Raw genomic sequence first — 14320 nt, forward strand, 5'->3', positions numbered from 1 at the left:
TGTGATGAAACAGCCCTCTCTGCTCACTCAGCCCTCCTGACTTTGCAAACCGAAGTTTTGCTGAGGAGCTCAGTCTGGGCTGCATCAGGCCAGATTTGTAATGCATTAATTATCAACCCTGGAGCAAATAAAGGTTCTCTGTCAGCTTAACCTCATCAGATTGGTGAATGGCCTTCAGAGCAATCCATACAGTCCCAACGAGGGTGTCCCATATCAGCCCTTTGTTCCATACTTCCACAATTAAGCCCAGGTCCAGCCGACTGATCTCACTGCAAGAAAAGTAAAGGCAGCACAGATGAGAAAAATGCAGACTACAACCTAATTTTGTTTCATGTTCTGCATTACCACCATGATTATACTAGCGAACTACTTCCACAAAGCTGTGTTAAGCTACAGAGAGCTCCTGGAAGTGTGTGGCTGAGGCAGCTCATACTAACAGGGAACGCCAGTTTCTAGTAAAGCACAGTTTAATACTAATTACACAAAGAGTGCAAACTAAAACTGTGAACTATGTCATGCATGAACTGCCAGTTGGGAACTCATCTCTGCAGCTATGCACACAGGAGGAGTAAGTGTACCTTGGACCAAAACCTGGAGGTGAGCTGTTCTTTGTCATCAGGTACCCCATTCCTAAAAAAGTGGGTGTCTCCCTTGGCAGCACAGCAACACAAGTGTACTCTGGCAGGTGCAAACATGCCAATACGGACCTGTGAGTGGAACTACTCCATGCCAAAAGTAACAGTCCCAAATCCAGCAGAGCTGCATCAGCAGCACTACCTATTGCTCATGGCTGTGTTGCACCACTTCTGCTCCAGTATCAGCTGCTTTCACATGGCCACTGAGTGACAGGTTCTTGGAAATCCTAAGGGTTTCCACAAACATCTCTCCTCTCATTAATGAAAGGACGCACCTCAAATTTGCTTCTTCTCAATGTTTCATAGCATTTATGCCTCACCTTTGCATGCTGGTTTATAACATGCCTACTTCAGAACAGCCTAACACATACACAGCAGACACTGGTAAAAAAAATAAAGTAGAGAAGAATCCAGATCTGTCTGTTGACATCACAGCTATCTCACAGTTCTAATGAAGAAAGGCTATCAGCTGTAATTTTTCGAGCAACTGTTTTGAGCAATCTTTATTGCAACTGTTAATCCCCAAAAGTAGGTATCTTGGACAGTTAGTGCTGCTGCCCTCTGCCCAAATATATCTATGTTACATCTGTCAAGGAAATTTAAAAGCATATTAGTCCCTTATTTCTACAGACTGCCATCATGGCCAAAATAGGAAAGAATTGCTGCAAATCTGAGCACCCATTTGAACTTTGCCTCCTTCTTGCAACTAAAAGAGAACATCATATCTACAAGGTTCAAGACAAACCCTACATCTAGAGCAAAGCACATTAATGTCTATTTTAAATCCAAGTGCTTCTGTTCTTGTTTGAGACACAGGAATTGAGGTCAGAAGTGTCCATACTTGGGCGTCTCAATCTACAACAGTTCAAATTCAAGCTATTACACAGCCTTTTATGAGTTTACTGATAGCATCTTGTAATCAAGTCTTCAACATTCTCTGTTCTGATAGGGTTACCCAGTATGGCCAACAGCTGTACCAGCACTGCTCTGCCCTCATCCTGCTTGATATTCATCTGATTGCAGGCTGATGACTGGCTGTCTGCTAGCTGGAACACTATGAGGCCAGAAAGGGAAGAGAATTCTCGGTCACAGCGTAAAACCACATACACTTCGCTTCAACACACATTTACAGATGAAGACATTGATCACGATATACCCAATGGGCTCCTGGTAGAGAACTGCAAAGGCTAGGTCACCAGGTAAGAGTAACAAATAAAAATAATTTCTGTACAGTGGCTTTGATTGCCTTTGTGTCTCCCTTTCTCCACCTTCTGGTTAGATGCAGAACAGCTTCTAAGAACAAAAGAGCTGAGATTGAAATTTGGTGTCCCTCCCTTACCATACACACACAGCATTTAAATAAAGGCATTCCTAACAACTTTGACACTAATTTAATCACCGTGTTCTAAACATCAGTTTGCACTTTCATTCAAGAGATGTTTCCTGCAAATATGCAGCAAGTATGCAGCAAATACGCAGAAAATGTATAGCAAACATGCAGCAAAAATGCAGTTCTTTTAAAGCTGCTTCAAAATTAGAAGACGTCCCCAAGGAATACATTGAAGTGCTTCACTGGTCTGATAAATAACCAAATCTCAAACAACCCCAGAGCCCCAAATTCTGATGTGTTATGTCTCACAAGGAGTTTGGCAGCAAAACCAACACATACAAGAAGCACTTTCTTGCTTGTAGTCTGTTCTTCAACTATGCCTCACGAAAAAGGTAAACAGAGCACAGACAGTAAAAGCATCCTTCCCTTGGGGAAGAACTGATGTGCTCAAAATCCTTCCCCAACTCCAGAAAGAAAAAGAGCAAACTAGAAAACAGCAGTATAGGAATACCAGCACTATTCCCCCTGGGACAACTTAATGTACACAGGATCATGCAAAACACATGCGTTCCCACATGTAACATTTATGTTATGAAGAGACATCAGAACTACTGTGCAGTTGCCTGGCTAAAGCAGGAACAATAATGGTGAGGTAGTTCAGCTAATATTCTGCTTCCATATTCCCTAGCAACTAATTATGGACTGTCTCAATGACCTTACAGCATACTAGCTAAGCTCCCAGCTGATACCAGAGTGCAGCTCCAGGAGCTGCTTGAGGGGAGGGAGGAGTAGCAACCAAGGGAGTCTTCGTGCAACACATTCAAGTGCCTTTCTTAAATCACTGCTGAGAAGTCTCCTCTGTAGCTGGTGACCTTTAAAGCTAGCTCCTGCCCACAGAATGAGCACAAATCACAGCCAGAAAGAGCTAGAAGTTTGGGTATGGGCGTGTGATTTGGAGGACAGGTACAGTTCCTTGTCCCAGCCTCACCCAGTCCTGAATGTTTTACATCAGTGACACCCACGGCCTCTGTCTGACCAGAAGCTGCAGAGCTGAGCAGATGGTGGCATTCAGGAGCATGGGTCTTTCACCAGATGCCAAAGGACAGGCCCCAGACCCCCCGTGCAGGAGCACACACCTCTGGTGCTGCTCCAACACCAAAGTGCCACCAAACAAGGGAAGCAGGACCACAGCTATGATGGACATACTGTACTGACCCAGGTGACCTTCTCAACCTGAGGCAACAACCTCCCAGGTTCAGCTGAGGCGAAACAACTGCTGCTAGACTGGGGAACATTCTCACAAAATTCCATGGAGATCTCTTACTGCAGATAATACCTAAACACCCCAAACCCACTCAGAAACAGCAGCATCAATTTGACCCCACAAGATGAATATAATATCATTTCCTTCCCCATTTAGGAAATTTAGTTCCATTTGCCTTACAAAGCTATAGAAACAGAGGCAGGTGCAGTATAATCAGTAAATCATTCATTCATCAGAAAAAAAACCTCATCATTCTTAAAGATACCATGAAATCCTTGGCTACATGTCAGGTCTGTGAGCACCAAAGCAAATCAGAAGCACCAACTGCACCAAAAGCTCTGGAAAAGCTCAAATGAACTCGTTTTGCTGCTCATGGAATAGCTCCCAACTAGGTAACCAGGATCACCTTTGTAGAGGCCCTGAGTGCACTAACAACAGCCCTTAATTGCCCTGACCAGCCTCTCCAGCAGCCAACACCCACGCCTTCCTACACCCAGGAGCTCCATTTAAGCTCAGCTATGGGCCTTTGGTCCTTGCTTGAGCTATGTTGTAGGGATGTGTGTGTGTGGAGCTTACAGCCACAGCTGTGCACATACTGGCCAAGTAAAACATCCATCTGGATCCAGCCTCCAAAGTAACTTTCCAGACTTGTCTCCTCGCTACAGACCTGACTGGCAACTGCCAGATTGTGGCTCTGGCAGGGACAGTCTCCCACCATACATCTTCCACCATGGGACAATGTGTACAATGGGAAAGAAAATTATTTAGCTTGTCAGCAGGCTTGTGCATTTTATCTACTCAAACATTCTGATTCATGCACACTCTAGCAGCTCTGTATGAATGCCAGGGCTGTGGAAGGATGCAACCACAAGCACCTCACACTGTGCACCACCATACTTACAACATAAAGTCCTGTTCCCAGCAAGGTTGGTCACCTCGCACAGCCACCGTCGTGCTCTTCACATTTTGCACTTTCAGGGTCACATACGTATTGAATTTATCTGTGGAGTGAGACACAAAATGTTATCTCCATTGCCATACCCTTTCATCACACCATGTGCAACACTTGAAGGTTTTCAGTTTGTACAGTGCATCCAGAGAGACCACAAATGAAAAGACCATATGGGAAGACATCACTGAATTTAAGGAGCCAAATAGTCAGGATGTTTCTCACCTGCATATTTCAGCCATCAAATATTCAATCACATCTTTTTCAGAAATCCAAGCACAAATGAACAAAAACAGACAGGTTTTTGCAGTAAGATGGGGACAAAGAGTGTAAAATCCTAAAGAACACAGACACTTAGTAAGATGCTGCTCCTGATATGCAGACAAGAGGAAGTAGAGACAGTTTGAAGGCACAGGACCCATCATGAATACCAAGCAGAGTGAAAAACAGACTCACAAAACATACAAGTAAGCAGTTGCATTCATCCTCTCTTCCCTTCTGACCCAACTGCTCTCCTAGTTCCAGCCTGGTTTTCCACCCTTGAGTCCACAAAAGACTTTACAAGCCAGTCAGGGGCACAAGGAAAATACAGATTTGTTGGTAAGTGTGCGGAAACTGACCTGACCTAGAAAAAAACACATTACACTCACATCTTGACAAGACAGGGTCTGTTTAGATGGTTTGTGTTTTTATCTTCAATCTGAAGAAAAATTCTGGAAGAACTTTTCTCCTAGTACCTGCTATCTCTTTACTAATAAAACCAAAAGCAGCCAAGACACATTCAAAGTCTGAATATGGGCATCCAAATCACCTCAGGCCAATCTATCAGTTTCAAACAGCCTGGAACAAGACATGCTACATAGCCAGAGAGCAGTGTACCCATTTTAATACTTCGGCATTCTACTGCATCTGTTCCCAGTGTAAGTTTGATCTCAGTCAATTTTAATACTGTCAAAATTTCACACAGAGAACAAAGATATAAGAGCCAAAATGTCTTTACAAAGGAAATCATGGCTGACAAATTTGATGACTTTGTATGGCAGGGCTACAGCACTGGTGGATAGGGGCAGAGTAACTGACATTTTCTGCCCGAACTTATGCAAAGCATTTGACACTGTCCTGCACAACATCCTTATCTCTAAATCAGAGAGCCATGGATTTGATGGATGGAACACTCTGCAGATAAAGAACTGGCTGGCTGGCCTTGCCCAAAGAGCTGTGGTCAGCAACTGTCCACATGGAGACTAGTGACAAGTGGTGTCCCTCAGGGGTCAGAACTGGGGCTGATACTGTTCAGTATCTGTCAGTGACAAGGACAGTGGGATCAAGGGCACCCTCAGTAAGTTAACTGACGACACCAAGCTGTGTGGTGCAGTCACACCTTGGAGGAAAGGGATGCCATCCAGAGGGATGTGGACAGGCTGGAGAGGCTGTGCAGGACCCATGAAGCTTGTGGATGACTAATTCAACATGAGCCAGCATTAAATGTTTGCAGCCCAGAAAGCCAAATGTATGCTGGACTGCATTCAAACAAACACGGTCAGCAGGTCAAGGGAGGTGATTCTTCCCCTTCACTCTTTAGAGACCCCTCCTGGAGAAGGCCACAAAGTTGACAGGAGGATTGGAGCATTTCGCCTATGAAAACAGGCTGAGAAAGTTGGGGCTGTTCAATCTGGAGAAGAGAAAGCTGTCTGGAGACCTCACAGCAACTTTCCAGTGTCAGAAGGAAACAGGGAAGCTGGAGAGGAGCTCTTTGTCAGGAACTGTAGTGATAGGACAATGTATAATGGATGGAAATTGAAAGAGGGGAAATTTAGGTTAAAGACTAGGAATAAATTCTTTACTGTCAGGGTGGTGAGACACTGGAAGAGGTTGGCCAAGAAGGCTGTGGATGCCTGACCTGGGCAGTGTTCAATGACAGACTGGATAAGGCATTGGGCAACCTGGTCTAGTGGGAGCTGTCCCTGCCCATGGCAGTATGGGGTGGGACTAGATGATCTTTCACATCCTTTTCAACCCCTTAACATTCTATGATTTGGTGACTATCATCGCTGTGGGTTACTACAGTACATCTCAGCATCTAGCTTCCAATATCCTAATATTAAGGGAGAGAACAGCAATCACATGACCCAGAAGCTCAGGAAGAAGCAGGAGTCCCTGAAAGTCAGATTCCTTCATATCCAATTACTCATTACTACCCTACTCATATCTGTCTACATTACTCTTGCACCCTCCTGGGACACTGGGCTTGTCAGTGAAACCATACACCTTGGTTGAGTTAAACCTAGACTAGAGGACAAATCTTTTCCATCTGTGAGCAGGCTTCTTGATTAGAGAAAGGACAAAGTACACACTATCTCCCTTCCAGTCTGGGCACTCAGTTCTCCTTGCCTGGAAGTTCAAGGTTGGTGCACTTTCTGGAAAGTTTTCTGCCATAACCTGAGGACAGCTATATTCAAAGAATAAAGCTGAACAAATAGTTATGAATACAGCTGTGCAACTGCTTCAGACCTGAACACCAGAACAGGTGTTATTCCAGAAGATTTTATTTATAAGTACTTTACATAAGTGCTTATTCTTTTGTAAATTGCACATCAAATTTCAACTGATAAATCTATTTGCTTGCTAAGGGATTCCTTGCTAGCTTCTGAACCACAATGAAAAGAAGTTGTCCAGACTGTAAATTCTGGGTGTCACCAGCTGCTTGTTTTTGTTTTATTTTACAGGCACAAAACCTAGTGGATTTTATTTTAATTCCAAGTACAGCCATTATGGACTGCCACATAAGAGAATTATTCACTTCTGCAGTTCCATCCAGCAATCCCAGGATTGAGAAGGCACTAAATTCACAGAGGCACACACCAGTTCTGCTTATTTTCAGATTTGAACAGGGACAGAGGCAGGATGAGATGAAAGGGCCAGGTGGGTGGGGAAAGCCAACACTAAAGGAACATATTTCCTCATTCATCACCTGTTGAGGTCAGGTTGAAAAGAGGCTTTTACTACTGTGACACTAGGTCATAGCCTCAAGTTTTCTACTAACTGAAGCTGCCTGGATTCTAAAGGTAGATTATGTCACTCCTAAGGAGAACACGGAGAAGCTGAAGGTGGAGGAAAACTGGAAGGAGCAGCACAAACAGCAGTGAGAGAGCAGGAGTCTCCACAGCTGCAAACAAGCAGTACAGCATGGCTTACCTGGTGGTCCATGGAGTTTAGCTTTTTTTACTGTAAAGAGAAAAAAAAGAAAAGAACAAAATAAGAGGCTGTTAGTGATTTCATCCTGCAACAGTTTCCTTTGAGTTCAAGCATCACAGTGAATCATATTGACTGGACAACATTCCCTGCAGATCTGGTAGCTGGAAGGCAACACTCAGTCAAACAGATCTGGAGACAAAAACTCCTTTGTACCCCATGGCACCTCTCTAAAGCAATGCATTTAAAAAACAATCAAGGATTAATGTGTGGAAAGCAACGTGATATGACTAATGCAAAGCAATCTCAAAATCAGTCCTTTGCAACCAGAAGTTACTGCTGCTTAGCAAGATGCCATTTCACACCACCTCACTTACAAAGTTACTTAAAAACACTCTAGAAGAAATAAACACTTCTTTATAAACAAAGAAATTATAACACTGTATAGCAGACTTTCAACCACAAATTGAACATAATCAAGCCTGAATAGCAGCTCCATAAGTAGCTCTATACTATGACATTGTCAAGTAAATTAAATAAGCCAAACAAACACAAGTGCAAACTCAAATGTCATTTTTACAAGCTCTACTCTGTTAATTTAATTCCAGGACACTATTTATATATAAAAATAGAATTGCTAAAACATAAAACAGTATTGGCTCTTATCTCACCAGATGGAGACGGTCCATGTCTATCTAGGGGAGATTTTGTTTACATTTCTCTTTTGCAAGCTCATATCCGCACTGGATTTGCTAAGTGTAAGCACCAAGAGAAGACATCTCTAGGCTCCAGCTAGTTTTCCTAGTGGAAAACTAACATTAAGAAGAAAACATATTTAACAAGCTAGGAAGAAAGATACAACAGAGAGCAAAAATATTCAAAAGCTGGTGTAGTGAAGTTTCCCCCAAAAAACAGAGCTGGCAATACTTATTAGAGGCTCACAGTATCCAACTTCCAAGATAAAAGTCCTAGAAAGAAACATTAAAATAAAATAAAATAAAATAAATAAATAAAATGCCCTGACACAGTTACATGCAGAGCTGTAGAGAAGTGTGATGCTGGAGAACAGTCTTGCTACTTGAGAAAATCTCCTTTGAGAGCATTTACAGCCCAGGTAGATGTTTGCATGAAGGAAAATGCTGTACCAGGTACAGTATGAACAGTTACTGTTAAAAAGATTGGCGCTTTCACCTAGACTCACAAGGCCCATGAGCCTTTACGTCCAAAATAAACTGATTAGTTTTCTCCCAGATTCAGGGCCTGAAGCATTCCTGATGCTAAACATAACAGTGCAAGAAAAACATACAATAGTGTGGGACAGTGCACTTGCTGTCTGAAGATACAGATGCCTTTTAATCTCCTAATCAGTTTGTTTAACCACTGAGAAATATACAGGAAAATCTACCCACTTTCTGGGTGCCTCTACATACCACATAAAAGCAGAAATTTCATTAAATACTGCCCTGGAGTGGGCAGGCACCAGCTTTTCTCTGAACCTGCCCTCTCCCCTCCTTTGCAAGAGGCAGGAGACAATGAAACAAGTGCATGTGCTTGCGGAAAAAAGGGAAGGGAGGGCAGGTGACATGCAGCGAGCTTCAGCTGGTTTCTCCCTGTTTTTAACAAGCTCCACTGCTGTTAGCAGGGAATCAGGGGCAACCCCAGTGCAGAGATTTGATATTATTTGCTAAAAAAGGCAGCTGGAGTGGGCCACTGTCTCCCAAACACAGAGATGAGACACAGCCTCTGCAGTGAGCAATATGCAAACTAAGAGACAGATGCTGTTTGTATATTCCGGTCTCAGTCTCTAAATAATCAGAGGTTCCCTTGATGGAAAGGTAGCAAACCCTGCACAGCCTTAGCAGCTGAGAGGGGTGCCTGCATGAGGCTTCAGCAAGAGATGTCCCAGGGCTTGGAGCAACAGGGATATCCAGGGGAAGCAGGGAGTAAACCGAGATCACAAGCCTGCTACAGACCCACATGACAAAAACGGAATCTTTGGTAACTCCCAGCAATGAACACATGCCCCTAGACAAACTACATGTAATAAATTACACCTTTAGCTGCAGAAACAGGGCTTATAACTAAGAGCTGAATCACAAACCTAGGAGGCTCGTCTCAACAGTAATTCTTTTGTTCTATCTGCAAGTCTGCACAGCATGTCCAGAAAGTTCCCATGAAAAGTGATTCAGACACGTTTTTGTTAGCCCTACATGAAAGCATTCCTAGGGGTGTGCAGAAAGCACTGCAAAGGTGCAGCTCCTACAACATCCCCCAGGACTGGCTGGGAGACTGCAGGATTCCCCATACAAGAGCTTGAAATTCTGGGAGTTCAGAGCTGGAATGGGCTGCTAGGCACTGCTAGGGCCCAGAGTGTTTGTCAGCCCAGGCAGGGTGCATTGCACTGAACACCATGCACCATGCCATGAAGGACCACAGCTTTCCAAAGGAATGCTACTAGGAAAACTTTTGTATCCACACCCACTTACTCTGTCTGGTTAGAGCTCCTCTACACCAAGCACTCAAGGAAGGACTCAAAGAAGTTATGAAACTGCAAAGCAGCCTGATGCACTAATTACTCAGCGTTACAGCAAAGGCTGAAAAGGCATTGCTACATGATGCAGCACGACAGTACTTTGAAATCAAGCCATGTGTAATAGTACATTTTTATAATATAAAATCTCATTTTTATAATATGAAACCTGTGCCACAAAATGAAACCATTCTCTAGAGCACCCAGCAACACCAGGTTTTACAGATACAGTTGCTCCTGCATTGCCACAAAGCAAAAACCTAAACATAAGTTAATGGTCTAGATCAGGTATTTCCTGACTCACTCCCATTTATCCCACAGTACTCCTGGTCTCTGGAGAAGGAGCATTTTTAATTCAGTTGGAGATGTCAAATTCTGTTCAGTTTCAAATGGCTTCTCTCAGCAAACTGGACAGCACACTAAGTCCATCCATTCTGACACAAACACTGAACCATGCTGATCCTCCTATGCCACTGCACAGGACGAGCAGGACACCAGGGAGGGAATGAAAATGATAAAAAATTAGAAAGGAAGCTACTGCTCTGCACTGCCATGTGCAAGCACTTCATGAAACAGATGCACAGAGATGCACCTGCTCTCCCTGCACATGAAGATTCATTTAATCTCCAAAAAATACTTGAACATATCAGAGATAGAGCTATTGCAAGGAGTTATTAGAAAGCACACAAAACTTGATGTAAACATGAAATTCATCAAGAGATTTTTTCCTCCCCCTGAGCATTTCTCACCATTTTGGCACTACTCTTAATAAAGAGACAAAAAAAAAATTAGCTTGAAGTCTTGCCTGCAACTTGAAAAAATAAAATAATATTTTTTAAAAGCCAGAGCAAGAGTCCAGATGCTCTACAGCCATCTCTTACAAATTACTGCAGGGTCAGAGAAACTCCTATAGACTAGGAAACAAAAATACGAGCCAGGAATTGCAAAAAGTGGTCCTGACTCACTGTGGAAGGACAAAAAAACAAAAGCAGAGCACACATCAGTGTGTTCTTAAACTTAGTTCTAAGGAGAAAGTCTTGTTATCTACATATTTTTTCAAACAGTCCAGAAGACAATTTTTTTTCCTGAGCAGGTGCTACATACACCAGTGAGATAACTAAAATTAAGCATGCCGAATTACTGCAAGGCTCAGAAAACACCATGCTCAAATCTCCTAAGCAGGCATACAATCATATTCAGTAAAAGGGAACCTGAGTGTTCCGAACACCTGCACATCCCAGATCACCCTTAACGCTTGCAAACGAGAGCAACGCAAAACAAGGAGTGCCTGAGCAGATGGCCAAAAGATTACATTCTAACTAAATCCAGCACATGACTTAGCACCCGGTCATTCCCCACACTAGAACAAAACCTACATCCCTTCACAGGGGACAATAAAGTGCCGTGGAGGGGCTGTGGGAGAAAATAGAAGAATGGAAGGGCGCAGTTTTAATTACCGCTTTTAAAAAGAAATGCAATGCTGACAAAAATGCATTCTCCTGATCAGCTATTTGATAAATAGCTTCCTCCTCCCTGTGAAACACAAATGCAATTGTTAGTATGTTTTTGAGAGCGCTCTAACTTCTACAGTAACTTTTCCCAGCTGAACAAGAGAATCAATACATATTTCCATTTCCCTCTGCTTTTCTCACCTTTTCCAGGTGCTCAGACTTCAGTGTACAGTGACACGCAGCACAAGGTGCAAAGGTTGCTTGAACAACAGAAATAAGAGACCACAGCAAGCTGCTGATACTACCCAAGACTAAATCAACACACCAAATTCACAGCCTGTGCACCCTCCAGCAGGCATGCAGAAGAGATTGGAAACAATTTTGCTGCCTGAACACTGCACCAACAGCTACAGCACCCACCGCAGAGCCAGAAGCTCAACACCTCCTACTCACTTCTTGGAAGTTATTGATAAAATCCACGACAGGCTGGCAAGTGGCTCAAGATTGGCACTTTTTACAAGGACTGCTCTGTCCCTGGAGATCCCACCCTGGCACACAAGGACTTTTCACAGAATCACAGAATGGGTAAGGCTGGAAGGGACCGCAGTGGGTCATCTGGTCCAACCTCCTTGCTCAAGCAAGGTTATCCTAGAGCACAGGGCAGAGGACTGTGTCCAGAGAGTTCTTGAGTATCTCTGGTGAGGGAGACCATAACTTCTTTCTCTCCCTTGAAAATCAAAACACACACAGACCCTGCACACCCTCACATCTTCCACCTGAGGGTGAGGAACCCTTTTCTTTCCCACTGTCTGAACCCAAAAGATGCTGCAGGCTGGAGGAAGCAGAGGCCACGAAGTGACCTCACCTCTGATTTTAACTTAGTTACTCTTTTGTTTCACACGATCCCTATTAAACCCCAGCAGCACCAGTCATGTAATTAAATGCAATTGCAAGTACCACAGTAGAACAGTAGTATTGACTGTGCCATGAAACTGTTCTCCTCCCTTCATAATTCCTGAGAAAGGAAAAGGTGGATAAAACAGCCGTTTAATGCTTTCCCATGTCCATTACAAAGATCCAATGTGACACAGCCACCTTGACATTCCCAGCCTGAGACAGGTGTAAAAAGAAAGGCCCTGCTGCATTTTCATACATTCAGAGTTAAATTATGTTCAGAAGGAAAAGATTTCCCTGAACTAGGGAAGGATAATCGCACAGGAGACCCCAGGGAGCCACCAACACTCAGCAGCACCTCAACACCTCTGCTGTCACTGCAGAGCCCAGAGCAGGGTCTGCTTGGGCTCCAACTTCTCCCAGCAGAGCCCTGCAGAGCTGGGTGGTTATTGCAGATGAGGTTCCTTCACCCTCAGGGGTCACTGAGAGACAAAAGTCACATTCATTACTTTATACTTTCTTTTTCTGCCAGGCAAAACAAAACCACTGGTTTACATACAAACATTGTACCACTCAAGCAGGGAAGAAAGTACTTTATGCCCCAGTGTGTTCTCTTTGAGAATGACGTGATGGAAACACAGTGGGTACTCTCATGGACCAGCAGTCCTAAAAGCTGAGACTGAATTCACTGTGCATGGGTGATAACATTCTGTTATTGCTTAATTGTGAAAGGAGGGCTGGGCTGATCAGAGAACTGCTCTGCTGCCAGAAGGAAGAAGAGTCATTGGGAAATGCCGCTCTGCTTGGTAACTGGCAGAGAGCAGAAATACAGTGCAGATTTTCAACAGTACCCAAAGAACTAAGGTTGCATCTAAGGACAGAATTTTTCTGACACAGTACTTGAAACAGTCCTTCAAAAATCCATTACCTCTTTGATTGAGGCAAGTGCGGGGGAACCTAGATAGCCAAATTTACCTCAACTGAACTGAGGGATCGATCTGCTTTAATAAGTAGTCCAGAATAAATGGAATAGACACAATACAAGTTCATTAATTTTTAATAGTTCATAGAAATGAAAAAAAAATCCAATATACCAAAAAGCACTTATATATTGCATTCCCAATCATGCAGCAAAGAGCTTTCTTCAATTTGACCACTCTGAAAGCCCACAGGAAAGACTGACTTGCCCTTCTCAAGGCCTCGGGAACCACGGAACCACGTCAAACAAAAGGAAGATACATTGCCTTTGGCAACCAGCCATTACTCAAGGATTCTTCTCAGGAAGGGGGATGGCAAGAGATTCTAATCTGTTGTCTGTGATAGCAAACTGATCTACCCAAGAGATTTCTGTATTGCCAGATGTCTTGAAAATGAATTAGAATCCTTCGTAATTCATATGAATTAGCATCTTCCTGCTCAGATAATCTGCATATTCATTATCCTGTCCAGAGGCACACAAAGCCACTAAGTTTATTTGATTTACAATACAATTTCCAACAAACAGCTTTCTACCAGCCACTCCACTCTTCCTGCCCACCGCACAGTGACTGATAGCAGCTGGGACACAACTGCTTGTAGGGTTTTCCAAATCTTTGTGCTAAGGAGACACATACTCAATATTAACTCCATTCAAGATTCAGCATAATTTCATAGAGGATTCCCAGGAAAACACTACATAAAGTACACATCCCAGTGGCTCCCCACATTGCCAAACCTCACTAGATGCTCCCCTATTCCTCTGTAAGTTCTCTGGTCAGTTAAGATCCAGGCCACACACACACACAAGTGTCACAAGATGCAGGAAGACAGCACCCTGCTTGCTCCCCTCCACAATCCAGACCCTCCACAACTTGGGGCTGACAGATCAGTCCCAAGGGGATATTGCTGCCTGGTTCTGATCACTCAGCTTCACCACACCATTTGTTTCTTGCCAGAATTTTCACTTGTATGGGACAAACTCTGGTGAACAAAGTATTGAAATCTAAGCAGAAAATGCCTAGCTTTTATATGTAAAAGCTATATATCACAGTCTTGTCTAAATCTCTATTACTGCCATAGCCCACGAACATCAGAGC

The 14320-nt window shown here is 43.5% G+C and overlaps 1 protein-coding gene across 3 annotated transcripts in view; it reads right to left on the reverse strand.

Annotated features, from left to right (window-relative positions):
• Nucleotides 1–14320, reverse strand: part of UNC13B (unc-13 homolog B) — a 215899-nt gene that overhangs the window by 182150 nt on the left and 19429 nt on the right. For all 3 annotated transcript variants that reach the window (XM_085043297.1, XM_085043296.1, XM_085043295.1), the window contains exons 2-4: nucleotides 7374–7403; nucleotides 4131–4230; nucleotides 152–269 (exon numbers count right to left, since the gene is read on the reverse strand). In XM_085043297.1, the coding sequence (XP_084899423.1) occupies nucleotides 152–269; nucleotides 4131–4230; nucleotides 7374–7403 (248 nt within the window). The remainder of the gene's footprint in view (nucleotides 1–151; nucleotides 270–4130; nucleotides 4231–7373; nucleotides 7404–14320) is intronic.

The sequence above is a fragment of the Lichenostomus cassidix genome, chromosome Z (genome assembly GCF_008360975.1).
Source record: "Lichenostomus cassidix isolate B80296 chromosome Z, HeHo_3.0, whole genome shotgun sequence".
In the NCBI taxonomy this organism is placed as follows: domain Eukaryota; kingdom Metazoa; phylum Chordata; class Aves; order Passeriformes; family Meliphagidae; genus Lichenostomus; species Lichenostomus cassidix.